Below are 22,720 nucleotides of genomic sequence, written 5' to 3'. Positions count from 1 at the left end.
CCAGTGGATATTTAAAGCTTACAGAAGGCTGCATTTAACTGCTGCTATGTCATTCCTGCAGTATTTCTGCAGGTGTTTTGGTCAGTGCTATTATTTGTAATAAATTATATTATTTGTAATCAGCACAAATTATCTGTCCCCATATGATAAAAATCCACCATCCCCCCTGATATTTTTTTACAACTCGAGTACTGTGTGTATATATATGAGCAGTTGCCCTATTCCAGCTGTCTGTCTCTTAGGAAGGGATTCCTGTAGTGCTATTTTGCTGACGAGGAAAGTCCTGAAGGACTGGACTTCTGTTCTGAGATAGTTAGATTCCCTCATTTCCTGATGTTTTTTCCCATAGAAACTGAACAAGACCTGCTCGGCTGTGAAACGAACAAAGGCGGCTTTTATTTTGAAGAGCCGGCGGCGGAAGTGGAGTGTCGTCCCGCCTTCCGGCATCTGAACTTTCACTGCTCTCCACGTCGAGATGGACTGGGAGGAAAACGCTCATGTAAGTGTGTTTACGGCTGAGAGCCGCCTCTGTTGTTGTGTCTTTGGTTTAGGGATGACACCGGGCTCGCCTGCTCTGTTCTCGGGTCTTTATCTCGCTTGTATTCGGCATCAACCCGCCCGCTCGACGGTTAAGTTCCGGTACCGCGGAACAGCCTTGCGTACAGAGCAGCTTCCTGTCACCTGGAGTCACCTGTCACCTGGTCTGGCTGGGGTCACCTGGACTCACCTGGACTCACCTGGACTCACCTGTGGTCACCTGTGGGGGCAGCTGTCACCTCAGTGCTGCGGTGGCTGTCACGGTCTAATCTCATTGGATAATAACGCAGTGACGTTTACACAGGAGCAGCTCTGATTGGACGGGCGGGTGATTGACAGGCCGTCTGACCTATCACAGGTCCTTCATGTCTCACCTACCACAGGTCCTTCATGTCATGTAATCTTAAAAAGCACAAGTGCGGTTCGTTTTCTGACATACACGTGTTCAGTAAATGTACATCTGCAGGCATTGGTCGCCAGGTGTTGGTTGGTTTTTCATCTCTCAGGATTTGTGGCAAAAGCATCATGAAACAGACATCAATATGTGATTATATTTACCTATATTAGTAACATCCAGCAGATCCATCCTTCCCAGAGGATGGAAACAGCTGTCTGATCCTTGTGAAAGTGTGGCTCATCCCCCTCCAGGGAAATGGCAACATTAACCCAGGAAACCAGCAAAATCTGAATGAAATCTTTTACACCTTCACTGGTTTACTTAAATCCCGTTTGAGCTATCGGAGACTAGTGATATTACATTTTTAAGGGATTTAGGACACATTAATTAAATAAAACTATTTTTATTAGTTGGCTGGAATCAGATAAATTCTTTATTTTTATCTTTTCCATCATCCAAAAGCCTAACAGTTCTTGCACACAAACCCTCTTATCTGCATCCTCAGTCCCCATCAAGGCAGCAGTTAGTTCCTCTTCTTCAAGGCCCTTTTTTCACTAAATGATAAAATATAAAATATTCACAAGGTACAAAAATGTGCTTTCTATATACATGTACATTTAGTAGTTTTTGGTACCATAATGACATAAGTTAATGTTATCTATCCTTATTTATCTTATGTTTGACCTCAGTCAGACTTTGCTTCAGATGAATCTGAAGATTTTATAAAGTACAACAAATGACGGTGGAGTGGAGAAATGCAATGGTACCGTTGACTTTTTATGCTGATGCGCAATCTTTTAACAATATGTTTTGGGTCATTATCCTGTCGGAGGACCCATCGTCTGCATCCGACGCTTCTTGACATTGAGCTGTGTGTTTCACTCCAGGATTCCTTGATAGTCCTGAGACTAAAACACGGCCAGATTCAAGGCCATCCATGCCAGACGCTGGGCCCCAAAACATAACTAAACCTCCTCCGTGTCTTATATAAGACGTCATCTTTGCTTAGAAAGCTTCATTAGTCTGTGAACATAGAGCTGATTAGACTTGCCGGTAATTTTGTCTCATCAGTCCAAATGACATTCGCCCAGAAACCTTGTTGCATGTCGACATACATCTGAGTGTTATCATTCCTGTTTTGGCTTGGCCATATCCATCTCATACTAAAGGAATGTAGTTAAACATGAGACGGTTGCTATCAACTACTTTCCAGGAAGAACTGAGGTGTAACATACCAACAAATCTGTCCACACTTGTATTTCAGTGTATGTATGTGTATGTGTATATGTGTGTATGTATATATATATATATATACAGTGGGTTGCAAAAGTATTCACCCCCCTTGAACTTTGTGACCTTTTGCCACATTTCAGGCTTCAAACATAAAGATATAAAACTGTAATTTTTTGTGAAGAATCAACATCAAGTGGGACACAATCATGAAGTGGAACGAAATGTATTGGATATTTCAAACTTTTTTAACAAATAAAAAACTGAAAAATTGGGCGTGCAAAATTATTCACCCCTCTTAAGTTAATACTTTGTAGCGCCACCTTTTGCTGCGATTACAGCTGTAAGTCGCTTGGTGTTTGTCTCTATCAGTTTTGCACATCGAGAGACTGAAATTTTTGCCCATTCCTCCTTGCAAAACAGCTGGAGCTCAGTGAGGTTGGATGGAGAGCATTTGTGAACAGCAGTTTTCAGTTCTTTCCACAAATTCTCCATTGGATTCAGGTCTGGACTTTGACTTGGCCATTCTAACACGTGGATATGTTTTTTGTGAACCATTCCATTGTAGATTTTGCTTTATATTTTGGATCATTGTCTTATTGGAACTGGAAGACAAATCTCCGTCCCAGTCTCAGGTCTTCTGCAGACTCCATCAGGGTTTCTTCCAGAATGGTCCTGTATTTGGCTCCATCCATCTTCCCATCAATTTTAACCATCTTCCCTGTCCCTGCTGAAGAAAAGCAGGCCCGAACCATGATGCTGCCACCACCATGTTTGACAGTGGGGATGGTGTGTTGAGGGGGATGAGCTGGGTTGCTTTTAGGCCAAACATAACGTCTTGCATTGTTGCCAAAAAGTTTGATTTTGGTCTCATCTGACCAGAGCACCTTCTTCCACATGTTTGTGTCTCCCCGGTGGCATGTGGCAAACTTTAAACAACACTTTATATGGCTTTCTTCTTGCCACTCTTCCATAAAGGCCAGAATTGTGCAGTATACTACTGATTGTTGTGGTATGGACAGAGTCTCCCACCTCAGCTGTAGAGCTCTGCGGTATGGAGCTAGAACAGTCTCATAATTCACAAATGCACAGGACAAGTTTTACAAATGCACAGAACGATTTGCAAATACACACACCGTTTCACACGTGCACAGGACAAGTTTTACAAATGCACAGACCGATTTGCAAATACACACACAGTTTCACACGTGCACAGAACAATTCACACGTGCACAGGACAAGATTCACAAATGTATTTTTGATGCACACACAAATATAACCTGATTTACACATGTTTTTTTGTCTGTGAGCTGCGCTGGATTTGTGTGTGAGTTTTGAGACTCCTCTGACGTGACTAGATCCACAAATGGGTTTTTTTTAACACGGAAGGATCTGCAACCAATCAGATGTCTTCATTTGTTCCAGCCAATCATAAGAGCGCACCCCACGTGGGGGACGGTTCACTCTAAACCAATCAGATTAAAGGGGCGGATACACCTGCTGTTTGAACTGCGTTAGCGCTGTTCACATAGAAAAGTGATTAATATTTGGAGTTGGTGCAGTAAAAGATAAATAAACATCAACAGGAGATAAAAGATAAATAAAAAGGATGGAGAGGAGATCACTGTTCTGGTTTTCTTGTGATCCCGGTAAATAAAACAGCGCGATCAGAGATGGTTTGTCGGGCTGTTCAACCAGAGCTGTCGGGATCTGTTCCCAAGTCCTGCCGATGCAGCAACTGATTATGAGAAACAGCGGAGATATTTCTGTATTTGAACTACAGGTGTCTTTCAGGAGAACGAGCCTGTTGACGGGGGGGAATATTGCTGCAGGTCAGGTTCTGGCTCTGGCCACTAGCGGCGCTGGTCCCGGTCAGACACCAGCTGACCAGGGACCAGACACGGAGGTCAGAAACAAGCAGCTGTTATCCTCACATGCATGATGTGACATTGTCACCACACAGAGACAAACATGTGTCAAAACAGCGGCGGCAGATCAACACATTCCCGGTGCAGAGTCATGCTCATGGGAAGATGCAGCCGTGATGGTTCTGGTGGGGGGTTTAGTCCACCGATCATCAAACATCTGAACTGGATACAGAGGTTCTTCGGTTATCAGTCGACTGATACCGACTTTACTCCAGATATTTCAGTAAATTAATCTCCTGACATGCGCTGCTGCTCCACCTGCGCTGCAGCTCGTCCCCGTCAGGCAGCGCAGCCTCTGCTGCGGTCTGTCTGGTTCTGAGCTCAATCAGCGGGACAGTAATACTTCGTGAAACCAAACAGAGCAAATATATAAAAATCTCCGCTGTTTCTCATCATCAGTTGCTGCATCGGCAGGACTAAGAGCTCTCCCGGCGGCTCTGGTTGAACAGCCCCACAAACCATCTCCAATCGCGCTGTTTTATTTACCGGGATCACAAGAAAAGCAACAGTGATCTCCTCTCCATCCTGTTTATTTATATTTTATCTCCTGTAACTGTTTTTTATCTTTACTCCACTAACTTGAAATATTAATCACTTTTCTCAGTGAACAGCGCTAACGCAGTTCAAACAGCAGGTGTATCCGCCCCTTTAATCTGATTGGTTGCAGATCCTTCCGTGTTAAAAAAAACCCATTTGTGGATCTAGTCACGTCAGGGGAGTCTCAAAACTCACACACAAATCCAGCGCAGCTCACAGACAAAAAAACATTTGTAAATCAGGTTATATTTGTGTGTGCATCAAAAATACATTTGTGAATCTTGTCCTGTGCACGTGTGAATTGTTCTGTGCACGTGTGAAACTGTGTGTGTATTTGCAAATCGGTCTGTGCATTTGTAAAACTTGTCCTGTGCACGTGTGAAACGGTGTGTGTATTTGCAAATCGGTCCGTGCATTTGTAAAACTTGTCCTGTGCATTTGTGAATTATGAGACTGTTCTAGCTCCATACTGCGGTTCATCCAGAGTGATCATGGGCCTCTTGGCTGCATCTCTGATCAGTCTTCTCCTTGTATGAGCTGAAAGTGTAGAGGGACGGCCAGGTCTTGGTAGATTTGCAGTGGTCTGATACTCCTTCCATTTCAATATTATCACTTGAACAGTGCTCCTTGGGATGTTTAAAGCTTGGGAAATCTTTTTGTATCCAAATCCAGCTTTAAACTTCTCCACAACAGTATCTTGGACCTGCCTGGTGTGTTCCTTGTTCTTCATGATGCTCTCTGTGCTTTAAACGGACCTCTGAGACGATCACAGTGCAGGTGCATTTATACGGAGACATGTTTACACACTGGTGGATTCCATTTATCATCATTAGTCATTTAGGTCAACACTGGATAATTCAGAGATCCTCACTGAACTTCTGGACAGAGTTTACTGCACTGAAAGTAAAGGGGGTGAATAATTTTGCACACCCAATTTTTCAGTTTTTTATTTGTTAAAAAAGTTTGAAATTTCCAATACATTTCGTTCCACTTCATGATTGTGTCCCATTTTATGTTGATTCTTCACAAAAAATTACAGTTTTATATCTTTATGTTTGAAGCCTGAAATGTGGCAAAAGGTCACAAAGTTCAAGGGGGGTGAATACTTTTGCAACCCATTGTATACACACACATACATACACACCACTCTACAAGAGAGGGTTGTGATGAACCGACTGAGTACGACAGTAAAGGTAGGAATGGAACCAGGTTAGTGCAGTGTTGGTGATGAAGGCACGACAGTCAAGAAGGATGGTGTAAGAAACTGTCAAACAATGCAGTCAAATCAAGCAAAATGAATGAGAATAGAGTTTTTATAAAGTTATTGTTAGATAAGTGATCATTAACCTGTTTTAGACATCATCATGATTTGCAACCTTCACATAGAGAAACTCGTGTCTTATTTTTGTGTTTTTCTGTTGTTTGCGTCGCAGGGTCACGACTGTCACCACGGACATTCGGGACATGCAGGACATTCTCACAGTCACGGGCCCAGAGCGGCGGCATTTGGCGGGATGACGCACCTCTTCCCACCTGCTTATGGTCAGTTAGGCAAACTCATGGATCCCACGACGGACATCAGTCAGCAGCCGAAGAAACGGTCGCACCTGGACGACAGTAGCAGCTGGGACATCGTGAAGGCAACCCAGTAGGTGGACCATTATACATGTCTCAGTTTTCTGATACAACAGTTTTTTTTGTGTGCTTGGAATAAACAGATGGTGAAGCTGTTGCATAATGAAACCATCTTTGTGGAAACGGACCGTTAAATGTGTGATACCAGTGGTTTCCTGCCTGACCTAAGTCATACAGAGGAAGAGTGATCTTGTCAAAGAAAGATGAGCTGATGTCAGTGTTGCCAACGTATTGGCTTTGTTGCTGTATTAAAGGGGACCTATTATGGCATTTAATGTATATTTTAAACAGGCCTTGAATGTCTTAAAAACAATCAAAAGCTTGTTTTTTCTACATAAATCAGAAATCCAGCCTGTGGGCCATGTCTCTATTTTTACTGCTTCTAACCTCATTATCTGTGAGTGATTCTGAGGGGAGGGGAGGCTATGATAATGAGGCTCTGCGCTGATTGGTTGCCTGAATGACGTGTAGCAGGGGAGGGAACAAAGCCTCCCTCCGGGGAGAAGAGCAGCCGGCTGCGTACACAAAGCGTGTCCCATGCGAGCAAGTTTCGGCGAAAAAAATCAATTCCATTGCTTTATTTTCTATTGGACTGTCCTAACTGGCTGCGAGTTTAACGGTTTCAGTGTGGACAGAGATGTCACGCAGCTCGACGCGATAGTCGGACGCTCGCATGCAGTTACACGCTGTAAACGGATTTTAAAGCCTGAATTATGGTTCTGCGTTAAATCGACGCGTACCCTACGCCGTAGGCTCTGCGTTGGTGTAATGCGGAACCATAAATCAGCCTTTAGTTCCCTGACCGGGTCACCTCGTCGTCACACTGATTCACACAGGAAGATTTAATTGAATTCTAAACAGGTACACCACAGTTATTTACTCCGATTCCTCATCATTTAATTTCTTATGTTACAAGACAAATGAATCATGTTAACTGTAAAGAAATCACAACACTGAATGTTCACAAATGACAACTTTATTGTTAAAAAAAATAAAACATAAGTTGTATATAAATAACATTAAAGACCTATTGCTGGCTCAAGGAAGGACTGTGCGTCTTCTGAAGGTGTCGTTGAACAGCTTCAGGTGCTTGGAAGATCTGAAACCATAAACAGAAGAAAAATTTATTACTAATAGAGCTCCGGTGTTACCTAACACTCCGTTAGGGAACACTGGAGCCACCGGAGCCACTCACCGGTCCGGTCTGGTGAGTGGCTCCGGAGCTAAATACTTGCCCATGCAAAGATCATTGTAAACAAATATAAATAACATAAAAAATTAACGTCACTTACCGCTGACCCGTGTGCAGTTGCCGATCCTTGCAGATCCTTTTATGAGGGTAAGTGTTGATGCAAAACCTAATTTTAACTGTCCCTCGTTGTTGAAACAGCCACTGCTTCGGAACAATGGCGGACACTCCAGCCGGCGGAGTTAGTTGTGGGCGTGGTGTCAGTAGCGGAGGCCAAACCTCTACGCCTATCGTGACGTCACGATAGGCGCAGGTTCTGAACGGCTCGTAGAAGCCACATCACACTGGACGGCTCATCCGGGCGGCTGTACAGACCCTGCAGAATTCGGTTGCTTTCCTCTTTCTCTGAGTTGGCAGGCTGAGGGGAGACCACTTTATATATGTTAAATCAAGAAAAAAACGTGTTTTTCATAATAGGTCCCTTTTAAGTGAGTTTTCAGACTTTCTTTTTAATCAAGTGACTGGCAACAAACCTAGTAATTTTTTTCAGGTGTCATTGAGGACTTCTGTAGACTTGAAGGCTCTTATTCTTCTCACGCTTCTCAGCGTGCAGCCCGTGCTGCCGTGGGCCCCTCCCTCACGTAGGAAACGTTCACCTCTCTACGTCCAGACTGGGAAAAAATCATGCAACCACAAATCCAAAGCTGGCTGATCTTGCACTGGCGCAGCGCCATTGAAATATTATTATTCATATATTATTCTAATGAATGTATTAATTAAGATAGATATTTAATGTCCTGCACTGGCCTAAAGCCAGGGCAAAAGAGGAAGGTTGGAATAAAAAGCATTGGCAACGCTGGCTAACTTGAAGCGGGCTTCTCAGCATTTCAGAAATGTCTGTAATTTAGAAATATTTCAAATTGCACAGCAAATACAGTGCTGAATCAGCTTCCTGTGCTTCAGGAATTGTTTGGACAGAAAGGACAGAGCTGTTTCTCTTATTTTTTATTTTTGTGGATTGTAAAGATCAGGACTCGGTACCGGCCGATATGCAAAATGAAACGACTTGGACTCGGATACAAAAACATTTGATCGGGGAATCCCTAGTTTATTTATTTATGTATGTATTTATTTATTTTAATCCCATTTTCCAAGTTAAACAATGACAGCTACTTGTCTGTATTTTAAGAGTATAGTAGACTATAGTATATTAGATATTGTATAGCAGACTGTTGTATTGTTTGGTATAGTATAGTCTAGTCGACTATACTATAGTAGACTAGTATAGTGGATTATACTATAGTAGTATAGTAGTAGTACTACTAGTATAGTATTGGCAGTATCAATGTAACTCAAATGAAAGCTTTCAGATATCAGATTATTGACTTTTTAATCCAGTGGATTTAGAAGAAAACACTGTTATGCAACAGTCAGGCTGAACAAAGCCGCCTTTCAGCATTGTGTATGATGTTATTAAACAGGAATACTCGTGGCTCATTAGCGATCAGTGAGTGGAGGTGCAGCAGAGCAAAGGTCGCTTCTCTTGTAAGGAAGGAAAAAGACAAGAATCTCCAGAGCTGTTTCTGTCCCTCTGTTCCTCCGCTGTCAGGAAACCTTTGTTTCTCAGGGAGTCTGAAACTGACTGAAACAACGTGCTCGGCCACCGGCGACCTTGAGGGCCATGGAATGTATTATTATTATTATTATTATTATTACTTTGGTGCACAGATGGTGTTTTACTGTGGATGCCTGTTCAAAGTTGGCTGCTTCCTTACCATTTTACAGCTCTTAAGCTCTTGTCATCAATTCCATGAGTTTCTGAAGCATGTTTTTCTTCGTGTGCGTGATCCCGCCAGGTTCGGCATCCTGGAGCGCTGTCAGGAGCTGGTGGACGCGGGATACGACGTCAGGCAGCCGGACAAAGAGAACGTCAGCCTGCTGCACTGGGCCGCCATAAACAACCGCTCAGAGCTGGTCAAGTAAGCTCCTGATTTCAGTCCGATTGTGCGCACCGCTGCCTGCGACATGTTTCCACTGAGGTCTAAAGATCCTTGATTACTTGATTACTACTACATTTCAAAGACTACAGTGTTCAGCATCTGGGGACAGAAGACAGCTGACCTGAAACGCAGCAACCCGGAGTGTTTGACTCTGCTGCTTCAAAACTGAAAAACTGTCTGTCTTTGCTGTTTGTTTTCCAGGTATTACATGTCCAAAGGGGCGATAATTGACCAGCTGGGTGGAGACCTCAACTCCACTCCTCTCCACTGGGCAATAAGGTGATTCAGTGTCAAGCTTCATGTCCGTTCGCGTACACAACCTGCTGCATTGTGAACCTTTCTCACGCCAGTTCTATGTGCATGTGATACCAGACACCGCCACTTGGGGGCGGAATGTAAAAACGAGAGTAAAAAACAACCAGAAACAAGGAAACACTGTTGGAGGAGGGCAGTTTTTTTTTTTTTATTCCTCCTCCTTTTTTAAAATATATTGAGGAAATACAGAGACTTAAAAAGTAGCAAAACAACACACTAAGAACAATATTAACATTTAAATGGTCATTTTTGTTGCTTCGACTTCCTCCAAAAATACACCACCTGTCAAACATCATTCAGAATGAGTAGGTGTGCCCAAACTTTTGACTTTGACTGATTTAACTAGCACCTCTAGTGTGTGAGTGAATGCTGCATCTCACGTTGCAGCAAAGTATTCGTGTTATTAATGGAAAGTAACTCCAGACCTCAGGTTTGATTCCTGTTGTTCAAACCCGACTCGCGTGCTCTGTTTTGGTTTGCTTCTGCTCAAACACCAACGTTCTTGTCTGTGTTTTTAAATCAACGAACAGGCAGGGCCACCTGCCCATGGTGATTCAGCTGATGAGACACGGCGCCGACCCCTCCGTCGCAGATGGAGAAGGTTACCGTGGGCTGCACCTTGCCATCCTCTTCCAGCACATGGCCATCGCAGCGTATCTCATGGCTAAGGGACTGGTGAGACTCCCAGGAAACACCTCTCACGTCATTTCAGAGCCGAAGCATGTGACGTACATGTCGCACGTGCTCAAAGGAAAATGCAGCAGACGTCTGATCTTAATCTGAAATGTTTTGTTTTTTATTTTTCAGCTTTGAGTAATTAGAAATGTAGTTCTGATTTCAGGATTGTATAATTGTTTAAAAAAGAGAGTCGCAAAGAGATTTTGCCTTTTAAATTAACTTCTGTTTGTATTTGCACTGCAGGAAATTTAATGTCATCAAGATATAATTCTTTAGTGAAGATCTGCTTTTTATAAAGTTTGCCATTTTAAAGTTAATGACGTTATGACTTTCGAAAAAGTAACATCTGTAGTTGTTTTTCAGTCTCGAAAACAGAAATGAACAGCGTTGAGGCTGATGTGGATGTGCATTACATCATGGGAAACGGTATCAGATGCATGCTGGAAATCTTTAAATTTTGCCATTGTTTGCCTTCAGAAAACCACATTTTCTGTGTTTTTTTTTTTTTTTTTGGTAACCCTCTGAATGTTTTGTTGTGTTCAGGAAGTCGACGGCCCCGACTGTAACGGACAGACGCCGCTCATGTTGGCAGCCCAGAAGATTATTGGGTAAATGCCTCACTATTCCACAAGTGGACTTCCTTTTTTTTTTTTTTTCTGTAAGACTTTTTTAGGTATTTTATTTTATATATGATGCACTGAATGAAGAGCACTTTTAATTTTGTTGTACCTGGTGATAATGACAATAAAGATCTATTATATTTGTAGATACTTTCACAAATTTTTGACTTGTTCATCTTAACGCACATTTCCAATAGTTTTTTTTACTTGACGTTGGTATGAACTGCTTAAAAGAAAGTTCCCTGTTCTTATTTTCCAGACCTGAACCCACAAACTTTCTGATCAAGAACAACGCGTCGGTGAGCGCCGTGGACAAGGTGAACAGGAACACGCCGCTGCACTGCGCCGTGCTGGCAGGAAACGTAGATGCCGCCCACATCCTGCTGGAGGCCGGGGCCAGCGTGGACGCTGAGAACATTAACGTGAGCTTCACTAAACTCTGTCTGAGTCTGAGAGGACGATAATTCCTCCCCTCTGCTTCTAATGTGTCGAGAATTAGAGAAAATACTACGTGGGCAACAAGCCGTTTGCACCTCAAGTGTCACGAACCTGCTGTGATGCAGGGGGAAACGCTGCGTTGTAGGGACTTTGTCTAATACTTTTTTTTTTTTTTTTTTTTTAAATCCTCTGACATTTATAGAAATAGATTATTATTTTATTCAAATGTGACGGAGACCTTTATCTACCTAAACTACAGAGGGTAACATGACCTTCTTTTTCTCTTTCACAATCATCATTCATTGTATTTCAATAAGAAATCTTACACCCGTTTGAATTGTTGAAGTTACTGCACGACACTGTTAATACAAACTTAAAACCAGCTGCATCTTTTTTTTTTTTTTTTAATTATGAGCCCCCTACCTCAGAATTGACCAAAAAATTGCAAAAGGTTGAGAACCACTGGTCTAAACGGAGGAAGATTCCTCCCGTGAGACTGATGCATCTGGTTTTCTCTGTTTCTGACGTGTCTCCTTCAGGGTCACACGCCCATCGACCTGGCCCACCAGGTCCACAGCCCGTTGCTCATCCACATGCTCAACCACGTCAAGCAGGAGAGGATTCGCTCCAACTCCCGCTGCCTGCGCATTGTCAACAGATACAGGGTACAGGAGACTTGTAGCATCAAAAGACGTATTTTAAGCTGCCCGTCACATATGAACAGCGATGTTTCAAGGCTCTTCTGTGTGTCGTCCTCCAGGTTTTTGTGCAGTTCTTGTTCTGCACTGCCATATTCGGGTGCATCGGTGCTATACTTGACATGAACTCAGAGTCCTGGTTACTCAAGACAATCCTTTTGGCCTGCGTTATAGGCGTGATCAACCTGGTCTCGAGGTGAGGACGCGTCTAAGCTCAGCTGCTCCCTTTGCAGATGTACATCTAAAACGCACTTTTGTATCGTTCATCATGCTGTGTTTGTGTGAAACAGGAATTTCCCAAACCCGGCCCTCCAGTCCCTCCTACCGGCTTCGGCTCTCATGGCTTCAGTCTTCTGGATGCTCGTCACCTGGTGCCTCTGGTTTCTTCCAGATATCCTTTCTCTCTAGAAAGGAAAAACCGCCATCTCAAACATTTACAAGACACCTACTGCTGGTAGATTGTATTGTTCTTTCATGAAAACGCATCAGAGTGATTTTGAGTCGGACCAGTGACCACTTTTTTTTTCCAGTCACAGAAGAAACTAAAATTCTTTGTTATTGTAGGATACATGCAACACATAATGGACCAGAACGCAATGAGCCTGCAGGCTTGAAATGTCACTGTTTACCAAAGCAGAAGGCAAATGTGTTCCTGATTTAATGATGCGTCTAAGTGTGTTTTCTCCACCCGTGAAATTAGAAACGAAAGGACGCGTTCGATTTAAAAGAAGATTTTAAAGAAACGCCCATATGTCAGCCAGTTTTCACCTTCCCATGAGGTGGTTTCTACGGTGATTTGAGCTGCAACGCAGCGTTATAGTCTCGTCACCAACCTTGGGCTCCGAGTCAAGTCCAAAGCCTGGTTTATGCTTCTGCGGCAACTCGGCGCAATAATCAGCTAATCAGTTTGACGCCGCCATGCGGCATGGCATCGAGTTTTAAAAGGATCTTTTATAAAATAACGTGAAACTCGTTGGTTGAGTGTTGACCTCTCAGTTTGAGGTGGTCCGTACAGACCTTTGAGGGAGCCTAGCAGAAGGGATAAAGCGGAAAAGCAGAGTCCTGCAGCAGATCAATCACAGCCCTCACCGGTCTGCAGACTGAGCTTCAAAAAGCCCCCAAGCTCCCGGAGAAAGAGAGAGAAAAAACATGGCTAAACATTTATCACCACGCTGGAGTTCCCGTCGGTGCGGAGAGGAGTTGTTCTCACATAATTCATCAAAAGCTGAGCAAGTCATCCTAAAGTCCTGAATTCACTGCCTCCGTCTGAAATTGTGAACGATGACCCTCCAGAGACTCCTCCGCTGTGACGGGCTGCACCTCTGAGAGGCTCCACTTTACAGACCTCAGCATCTTTTCAGATTGAAAACTACGATGACTTTAGAGATCGTGGAAACAGAAATGAACCTACCAAAGTCAGAGGGGTGCTGGACCTCCGTTTTACGTAGTTCTAGCAAGGACTTGGACGACTTTCTGACCTTACTGCATATTCAGGTATTTCTAGAGATGCAGCCTTGTTGCTGACTGTTATCGTCATTAAGAAACATCGTTTAAGTGTTTCTGCAGAAATGTACCAGGAGCAAAGAGCATCGTAAAAAGTTTTATACTCACTGTTGGGACCTTTAGTTTCTTTCTGGAGGAGGGAGAACGGTTGGACGGGACGTTTCTTAGGCCCCGTTTACACGTAGCAAAAACGGTGGTGTTTTCATGCGTTTTGGCCGTTCGTTTACACGAAAACGAAGCTCAAAGTCACCAAAATCGATAATTTCTGAAAACTCCGGCCAAAGTGGAGATTTTTCAAAAAACTCCGTCTTCACGTTTGCTTGTAAACAGAGAGAAACGGAGATTTAGGCTTCAGAACGTCACATTATGCGACAGAAACGTTACCAGCGTCATGTGTGCGACCTGTGTTTACAATTTGTTTGGCCACCGTCAATATTTTCTTGTATTTTACCTGTTTTATATTCTAAAGTCACACTTAAAAGTAACTCCACTTCTCTGTCACTCCAAACGAAAGACTCTCGTTCCGTCTTGGAAGTAACTAGAAGTTACACGTGTCATTTGTTTACGTTTTTTTTCTAGGATTCTGATTGGCTAGCATGACTTTATCTTCTCGTTACACTGCCCCCTGTAGGTTTGGCTGCTCATAGCACCTTAACAGAGTATTTATGCTGGTTCGTGTAAATGATGGTATTTTCCAAAACGTAGAGGGGGAAATATCCGTTTTTGTAAATAAATTTTGGCCTTAACTCAGCCCCCCACATGGGCCCAGCGCCACGGTGCAGGTGCTGTTCACGCTGAACGCCACCGCGCTGCTCTACTACTACCTTCGCACCTGCAGGACCGACCCCGGCTTCATCAAGACCACCGAAGAGAAGAAGAAGATGGTGAGAAGCCTGCAGATATCTAAGAGTCCCGTGAGCGTTTTCTGCTGCAGAAGTCAGCTCAGCTCTGGTTTGTCTGTGTTGTCAGAACGTTCTGGTGCTGGCCGAAGCCGGGTTTCTGGATCACAGGATATTCTGCACCACTTGCATGGTGAGGCCGTCGCTGCCAAACGCCAGCACTCTTTACAACGCTGGGTTTCAGCCCGGACTTCATCGGCTTGTCCTGCTTCTTTCTGAACAGGTCCGGAGACCGGTGCGAGCAAGTCACTGCTTCAGCTGTGACGCGTGTGTGGCCAAGCAGGACCACCACTCCATCTGGACCAACACCTGCATCGGTGAGGATTAGTCGCTACACACCCAGGATTAGCCTTTAAACTAAACTGAAGCGTGAAATAAAACAAAACCTTCACTTGGGGGAAGCTAAACACCGAAAAAAAGATTTAGCTTTCTTTGAAGGGAAGAAGTTTTTCACCTTATTTATTAAATTTATAGAAATTCTGCCAAAAGGAAACAAATTCTAAAGGGATGTTGTAGCTTGTGAAGAGGATCTGTTATTAAATCCATGTAATATATAATATAAATGTTTTTATATATATATATATATATATATATATATATATATATATATATATATATATTAGGGGTGTGCAAACAAGGGTACCTTTCGATTCGATTTCGATTATTGGAGCTTCGATTCTTCGATTATAACGATTGTCGATTCGATTATTGGTGCCACGATTCTTCGATTATTGTGATTCTTAATGCTTTTTTCCATACAAGATTGATTTTGTCTTCATCTGTGGCTACATTTGTAAATAAATAGCCAATCAATTAACTCAGTTCCTCCAACAGTACTCATTAAGTAAATAACAAGGTTTTTTGAACATTTGACATGTATTTTTCAAAGACACAAAATTATTTATTTTTATGACTATGTAAACATTTGCTCTTTGACTTACTTAACTTTGACCAGGGAAAGCTGCACTTGCATGAGAGCGCCCTCTATTGGCGGAAAACACTGAAAACAGTCATGCCCTGGATTTAATGAGTTCATTAATTCAAGTAAACCAGATATGTACTTCCATCAAATTTATTTAGTGTAAACACATCTGCCATATTTCAAGTTAATAATAAGAAATGTGCATTCTTGAAAATGAAATGATTCCGCAGCTTATTCAGTCTGGAATCTGGATAGGATAACTTAAAAAAAAAAAAAAAGATTTTTTTTTTACTGGACCATAATCGATTACAAATCGTCACGTGACGCATCGCGATGCATCGACACATCGATGAATTGCACCCACCTCTAATATATATATATATACATACATACATACATACATACATACATACACATATATATATATATATATATATATATATATATATATATATATATATATACCGTATTTTCACGACCATACGGCGCACCGTGTGGAAAGGCGCACCCTCAGTTTTGTGTGTCATTTTTGGTTTTAAAACACATACGGCGCACCGACCCAAAAGGCGCCGTCTACAGAGACGGAGCTGCAAACACGCGCACTGCAAAACACACACGCGCTAAAAATAGAGCGGAAGCAAAACTTAGTTTGATATTTTATTTCACTTTTCACATCAATCAAACCCTTCAAAGGTTCATATTCTGTTTCTGCATTAAAGAATTAAAAAAAAACACGGGTCCCGCACATAAACCTGTCTCAGCCACCAGCCCTTTTCATTTCACTCTGGCTGGAAAAGTCTGTTTAGGCAACGCTTTTCTTTTAAAAATCACCATAGCCGGCAGTTTCTGTCCATCAGCGTGGCAGGCAAGCACAAGAGTAAATACACTTTTCATACCCCGTTGTGCTGCGGATCCCGACCGCGGCGGTCCCGCGTCCCGGGTCCCGCTCCGGGTCCCGGTCCGCTCCCCCGGACCCCCGCGCTGGTCCCGCTCACACACACACGCATGTCGGGACCGGGGTTTGTATCCGACAGGAGCTCCGCTCCGGTAATTCAGCTGCGCCAGTCCGAATTTCCAGACCTGTCTCAGCCACTCTATCATCATCCCTTCATCCAGCCACCTCTTTTCATTCGTCCTTATAATGACTCCGGCTGGAAACGTCTTATGCAAAGTTTTTCTTTTAAAAATCACCATAAGTTTATGTCCATCAGCGTGGCAGCCAAGCGCCACATAAATGAGAATGTGTGTGTTTCGCGCCGCGAAAAACACACACACGCATGTCGGAGATCCGGTACCGGGTTTGTAACCGACAGATTTGGCTGGAAATCTCGGAGGGTGAAGCTGATCCGACCTGAGACGTACCCCAGAAATCTCTGCTCCCAAAGCAGGCGGGAACCAGGTCGATCGGAGCCCGCTTGGGGAACCAGGAAGTCGGGAGGAGCAGCGCGCATTACCACGGCTTTAACCGGGGAACGTGACCGGTTCCGACCGGCCGGGACCGGAGGAGCCCACATGGACTGGTAGCAGGGGCTCCCGGGGAAAGAGCACCGGCATTTCAGCCGGATCTGCCCCGGGGATGCGGCGATCGGACCCCGCAACCCGACGGCAGCTGCATCCTCGGTTCCCGACATGCAAAACACACGTGCTCTGCAGAATACGCACACACAAGTGTGCTTATTTAAAAATATAGCGGGAGCAAAACTTAGTTTGATTGTATTTTATTTCACTTTACACATCAAGCAAATCCTTAAAAGTCTTCATCTTCTGTTTCGCATTAAACAGCTCAGTGGATGGTCTCATTCAGCTTCACCCGCCCCCTTCTCTTTTTACCTTCTCATGGTGGCGGGCCTTACATTACCGTAATTCAGGTAATAGACACGGCGCACCGTTTCTTAAGGCGCCCGGCACATTAAAAAAAAAAAATGTGTGCCTTATGGTCGCGAAAATACGGTATATATGTATATATAATAACATAGACTTGCAGAACACTACAATAATACTGTTTTCCCAAACATGGCACTTAAAGGGGACCTATTATGAAAAACACGTTTTTTTCTTTTGCTTTTACATATATAAAGTGGTCTCCCCTCAGCCTGCCAACTCAGAGAAGGAGGAAAGCAACCAAATTCTGCAGTGTCTGTACAGCCGCCCGGATGAGCCGTCCAGTGTGATGTGGATCTACGAGCCGTTCAGATTCTGCTCCCGTCGTTACATAGGTTGGGATCTGATGCGTGAAACCACGCCCACAACTAACTCCGCCGGCCGGAGCTTCCACCATTTTTTCATGGTGGTGTATCGTGTCATTCACGCAGCCAATCAGCACAGAGCCTCATTATCATAGCCCCGCCCACTCAGAATCCTGCATAGATAATGAGGTTAGAGAATGGGAAGATAAAGACATGGCTCAGAGGCTGAGTTTCTAATTTATTTAGCAAAAACAATCAAAATCTTGTTTTTAAGACATTCAAGGCCTGTTTAAAATAGGTATTAGATGCCATAATAGGTCCCCTTTAAATAACTACCTTAACTAGTTTGTGGACTGGCCTGACTGATTTCCTCCGCATGTTTCATCTGTTGCGTATCCAGGCGCCAGGAACCATCACTACTTCATCCTCTTCCTGCTCTCCCTGGTGCTGATGGGCGGCTGGATGCTGTACGGTTGTCTGGCGTGTGAGTGGTTTTCCGGCAGTAACCAGAATGTCAGGTGGGGGGGGTTATTATTTCCAGTGCTGACTGGTCCCTGGGCGGCGTGTGTTTTCAGACTGGTCCGCCCACTGTGTGCTGCGTTACAAGGAGGAGGGTGTGTGGGCCGCCGTCTCGGGCCTGGTCAGCTGCTCTCCCTGGGTGGTCAGCGTCTTCCTGCTGGCGCTCTACCACACCTGCTGGTCGGCTGTCATCCTGCTGCTGCAGCTCTACCAGGTGACTCACTGCACGCTTTTATGTTTTGGCTCTAAAGCAATAGGGTTTTGCACCTTGTCACCAAAGGGGTTTTGAGGTTAGACTTTTCCTGGACAAAGAATGCATGTTTAACATGTTTACGTCACACTCGACCCGTGTTTAAGAGAACCCTCAGACTGGGGCCAGCTCAACCTCTGACCCGGTACCTGACCCTTCTAAAAACCATGTCAGTGACGTCCTAACTGGGCTTATAAACCGATATGTACTTCATTAAATTTTTTTAAAAAGGGCCGTCTTCAGCCAACCGGTCCGTTCAGTTGTTGGTTCTACGTCTGCTATCACCACTGGTTTTATAGGGACTGAAAAATACACTTTGCTTCACAGCGAGAAGGTTCCCGGTTCGACTCTCTGGCCCGGCAGGGGCCTTTCTGTGTGGAGTTTGCATGTTCTCCCCGTGTTTGCGTGGGTTTCCTCCGGGTACTCTGGCTTCCTCCCACAGTCCAAAAACATGCATGCTAGGTTAATTGATGATTCTAAATTGCCCGTAGGTGTGAGTGTGTCTGGTTGTTTGTATGTATATGGCCCTGCGATGGACTGGTGACCTGTCCAGGGTGCACCTGCCTCTCCCCTGTAATGAGCCGGGATAGACTCCAGCAGACCCCCGTGACCCTGCAAAGGACAAATTGGACCTAAATTGGATCTTTAGAATAAGTGTCCTTGCGGTGCCGATCGCCTTTACTGTATCCTCCGTCCAGAGTCGATCTTTGCTAAGGTCTCGTGTTGATGATGAGCTCGCCAGACGACTGCAGAACAGAACATCCCAAATATTCTCAGTGCTGCTGAAGTCTGGGGAATCTTGAATCTTGGGGTCGTCATCTTGGATGTCGGCAGGGAAAGAGAAAAGTCTTCCTACGGAAAAACTAACTATGACCCCAGATAAGGATACTGCCGCCACAGGTTGGGATGGTCGGTACTCAACATGAACCGCTTCTTAACCTGATGCCCCAGCCGCTCTGGGAAAGGCTAAGTCTTGGATCCTTCTGCTCCCTAGTAAACTGAAAACGTCAGCTGGGCTAAAATGACTCGGTGTGACTTGTTGGAAGTGGTGTTGTAATGGAAAATTTTGGTATAACACTGTCTGTTGCCTGTTTTCATTCCTATGCCAAGGTCATGTTCCTTTGACACAGATCATGGCACGGTTGCCAGGGTGATGGGTGATGTTTTGTCTTTTCCTGCTCTCAACTATAAAATAACCTGTCGCTAATCTTCTTCAGCTCACTCAGGACTGACGGTTTGTGTGACCGGTTGGACTGTGTGGCTCCGTTCAATTGAATGTTAGTCCTCTTTTCATTAAATCTTCGAAAGACAGCTGAGGTGTCCTGACATTCTTTTTGAACAACAATTTTTGCCACCACAGTGTCTGAAAGCAAACCCGTCAGGCCGGTTGAACTGGTTCTGTTATCTCCTGGATTTGATGAGCATCATCCGTCCTCCCTGTTTCTTAACTGGTTTTCTTCTGATTTTTATCGGAGCAGATTGCATTCCTGGGAATAACCACCGCAGAGCGATCGACTCTGATCCTCCAGCAGAGTAAACTCAGACAATCCGTCTCGCTGAGACAGAATCCATTCAAGTAAGTTGAATCTCGGTGCTTTACTGTGGCGTCTGATCAATACTGATCTGGATTCTGGATGCAAGTGTGTCACATAGGAAAAGGTACAATGATTGGCTCGTTACTTATTAACCTCCCGACCAGAATATTTCACAAACCAGGTCAGAATTTAATGTGAACACGTCAGCAGCTGAAGGCTTTTCTTCTTTTATTGTTTATTTCTGCAGCTCTCTGGTATTTGAGGTTAATCAGCGTCAGTGTTTGAAGTGTGGGTTTTGATGTAAATCTAACAACTGTGTTGTAACAGGATACCTGTCAGTCAACAGCTTGTGCAGTAACGAACATCTCTGTAGTTGTTAATTAGTCCTGATGTTACCCATCCCCCGCTCTGCTGTAGAAATTACACCAGGACTCAATTGTAGCTACGTTATGTAAGATGATGTTTGCCGATAACATCATCTACAATAAATCCGTTCAGTTAGATAAAACCTCTGAAAAGGACATAGATGACATTAAGAGATGAGTAAGTACACAAAGGTGAACATCAGCAAGAAGAACCATCAAAATTACCCTGTTTTCTGCAGTAATCAGTCATAAAATATGATCCGATCTTCTTCTTCTATGTCGCTATAGCAGACAGACATAATGCGCTTTAACTAACACATAAGCAGGTATTATTTCTCATGTCTTTGTGAAACATTCACCCTGCTGACAGACAAACCCAGGCAAACCCACACACTGGTTATTTCAACAAAAGCAAACTTGTTTAATTAGTGAAGGAGTTTGGGGGTGTGGTTAACGGCTGTTTTCGCTGATAAAAGCGTTAGTTTGATAACCCTAATAAAGAAAGATCCAGTAATGTGAGTCCTCCCAAGCAAAAAGAACTCAAGGATAGAATAAGACTGGGAAGGGAAGCCACGTAAAGTATTTAAGCATCTATCTGTCCGAATGGCCAGAACCTCCTCCTGAACTTGATCTGATCCCGAGCCACTGAACGTTTCTGCCAACAGAGATTCAGCCAGCTTTCACTTCCAATGGTTCCTCTTCAGAGGTGTCAAAAGTATTCACATTCATTACTCAGGTAGAAGTATAGATACTAGAGTTTAAAAATACTCCTGTAGAAGTTGAAGTATCATCTCAAGTTTTTTACTCAAGTAAAAGTATAAAAGTACTGGTTTCAAAACTACTTAAAGTATAAAAGTAAAAGTAATGTAAGGGGAAAAAAGACATTAAGGACAAAAGCCATTGAAAATGAATGTATCTTAGTATAATGCAAATATATTAAAGAACCATATATGTGTACTATTGAGCATTAACATGTGTTTCAGAGAGCAGGAGATATGATGACTAGTTGCCTATAAGTATTGTAATGGTGCAAAAAGTCAAACTTCAGAGGCATGTTATCATTTATCCTAACCTTTATTGGAATGTACATCCAAGTTTAGTTGCAGGAATCTGAGGGAACGGATGTAAGAACAAAACTGGACAAGAACATCTGAAACAACCACAACCAAATTCACTCTATCTGGATGGAGCAATTTAACTGGATAGTTTTTTTTAAAGGCCCAAATGAAATAGAGTAACGAGGCTGTTTTTAAAATGTAAGGAGTAAAAAGTACGGATAATTGTGTAAAAATGTAAGGAGTAAAAGTAAAAAGTCATCTGAAAAATAATTACTCCAGTGAAGTATAGATAACCAAAATTTCTACTTAAGTAAGGTAACGAAGTATTTGTACTTCGTTACTTGACACCTCTGCTCCTCTTACAATAGTCTGTGTGATATCTGCTCAAGCCCGTCTCGTTTGCCTCAGATCACATTTTAATTCAAATGAATGTATGAACCAATTAATTCCTAATAAGTTGCATACTTTTCACGGCCCTGGGCGTCCGTCCCTCTGACCATGTCCTGCTCTGTGTCTCCAGCCTGGGCGTGGTCCAGAACCTGGCGGCGTTCTTCCAGCTGCGCTGCTGCGGCCTCTTCAAGCCCAACATCGTGGACTGGACGCAGCAGTTCCCGCCCCACCGAGACCAGTACCTGTTTGAACAGACCAACGTGGTGTGACCCCCCCCCCATCCTCCTCCACCCACTCTCAGGACCAGACTGGTTGCAGACCAAAAGTACAGAATGTATTTATTTATTTTTCAGTTTCTTCTCCTGGCTCCTTGTAAAGAGAGATGATGGAAGTTTGGAAAACACAGAACAGCGTTTGGATATCGTTTGTTTCCTCTTTGTACCGACTGCTGCTGCTGCCTTATACTGGACCGGTGTACGGAAAGGGAAAAATCCTGAAGTCTTCTTTGCTTGAGAGAAGGACCTTCAAAGGTCTCAATTGTAAATGACGTTTTATTTTGTTTTTATAAAGACGTAAAGCCTATTTTTATCAGCTGTTCTGGGAAAACAGAAGAATTTTTGTTTGTATAAAGGGTTGGTTTTATGACTTTTGTAAAAGTTGCATGTGTTTGGAAACAAATGACCACTATAACACCTCAATAAATCTCGTGCCTGTCTCCGTAGCTCCTCGAAAGCTTCGTCTATCCACTTTAACTGGAAACATTCAGGTTTTAATCACTTTGTGAGTTTTTTTTTTCTTGTTTTTTTTCAATGTTACTTTCAGTACTGAAGATAGTAAGAATATACGACGTAGCTGACAATCTCATTTCTCCCCCCGAGCTCTGCGCTTATG

General features: G+C 43.5%; 1 protein-coding gene across 1 annotated transcript; it reads left to right on the top strand.

The window, feature by feature from the left end:
- Positions 1-414: 414 nt before the first annotated feature.
- zdhhc13 (zinc finger DHHC-type palmitoyltransferase 13) lies at positions 415-22,550 on the top strand. Its single transcript, XM_061737892.1, has 17 exons — positions 415-499; positions 6,063-6,277; positions 9,310-9,432; positions 9,655-9,732; positions 10,299-10,443; positions 10,990-11,054; positions 11,326-11,488; positions 12,044-12,169; positions 12,265-12,398; positions 12,493-12,593; positions 14,465-14,589; positions 14,675-14,737; positions 14,828-14,921; positions 18,113-18,196; positions 18,288-18,445; positions 19,960-20,057; positions 21,960-22,550. The coding sequence occupies exons 1-17, from the start codon at positions 476-478 to the stop codon at positions 22,096-22,098; spliced, it is 1,935 nt and encodes a 644-aa protein (XP_061593876.1). The 5' UTR covers positions 415-475; the 3' UTR covers positions 22,099-22,550.
- Positions 22,551-22,720: the final 170 nt, after the last annotated feature.

This window comes from Cololabis saira, chromosome 2 (assembly GCF_033807715.1).
Source record: "Cololabis saira isolate AMF1-May2022 chromosome 2, fColSai1.1, whole genome shotgun sequence".
Lineage (NCBI taxonomy): Eukaryota > Metazoa > Chordata > Actinopteri > Beloniformes > Belonidae > Cololabis > Cololabis saira.
Note: the sequence above shows the minus strand (reverse complement) of the source record. Positions and strands in the feature narration are given on the sequence as shown.

Bases quoted from the DNA above. Each gene is read 5' to 3' on its own strand.
- zdhhc13 (XM_061737892.1), top strand. From the start codon at position 476: ATGGACTGGGAGGAAAACGCTCAT. The intron at 9,733-10,298 runs GTGATTCAGTGT...ATCAACGAACAG, and splicing joins CCTCTCCACTGGGCAATAAG to GCAGGGCCACCTGCCCATGG. The intron at 12,170-12,264 runs GTACAGGAGACT...GTCGTCCTCCAG, and splicing joins GCATTGTCAACAGATACAGG to GTTTTTGTGCAGTTCTTGTT.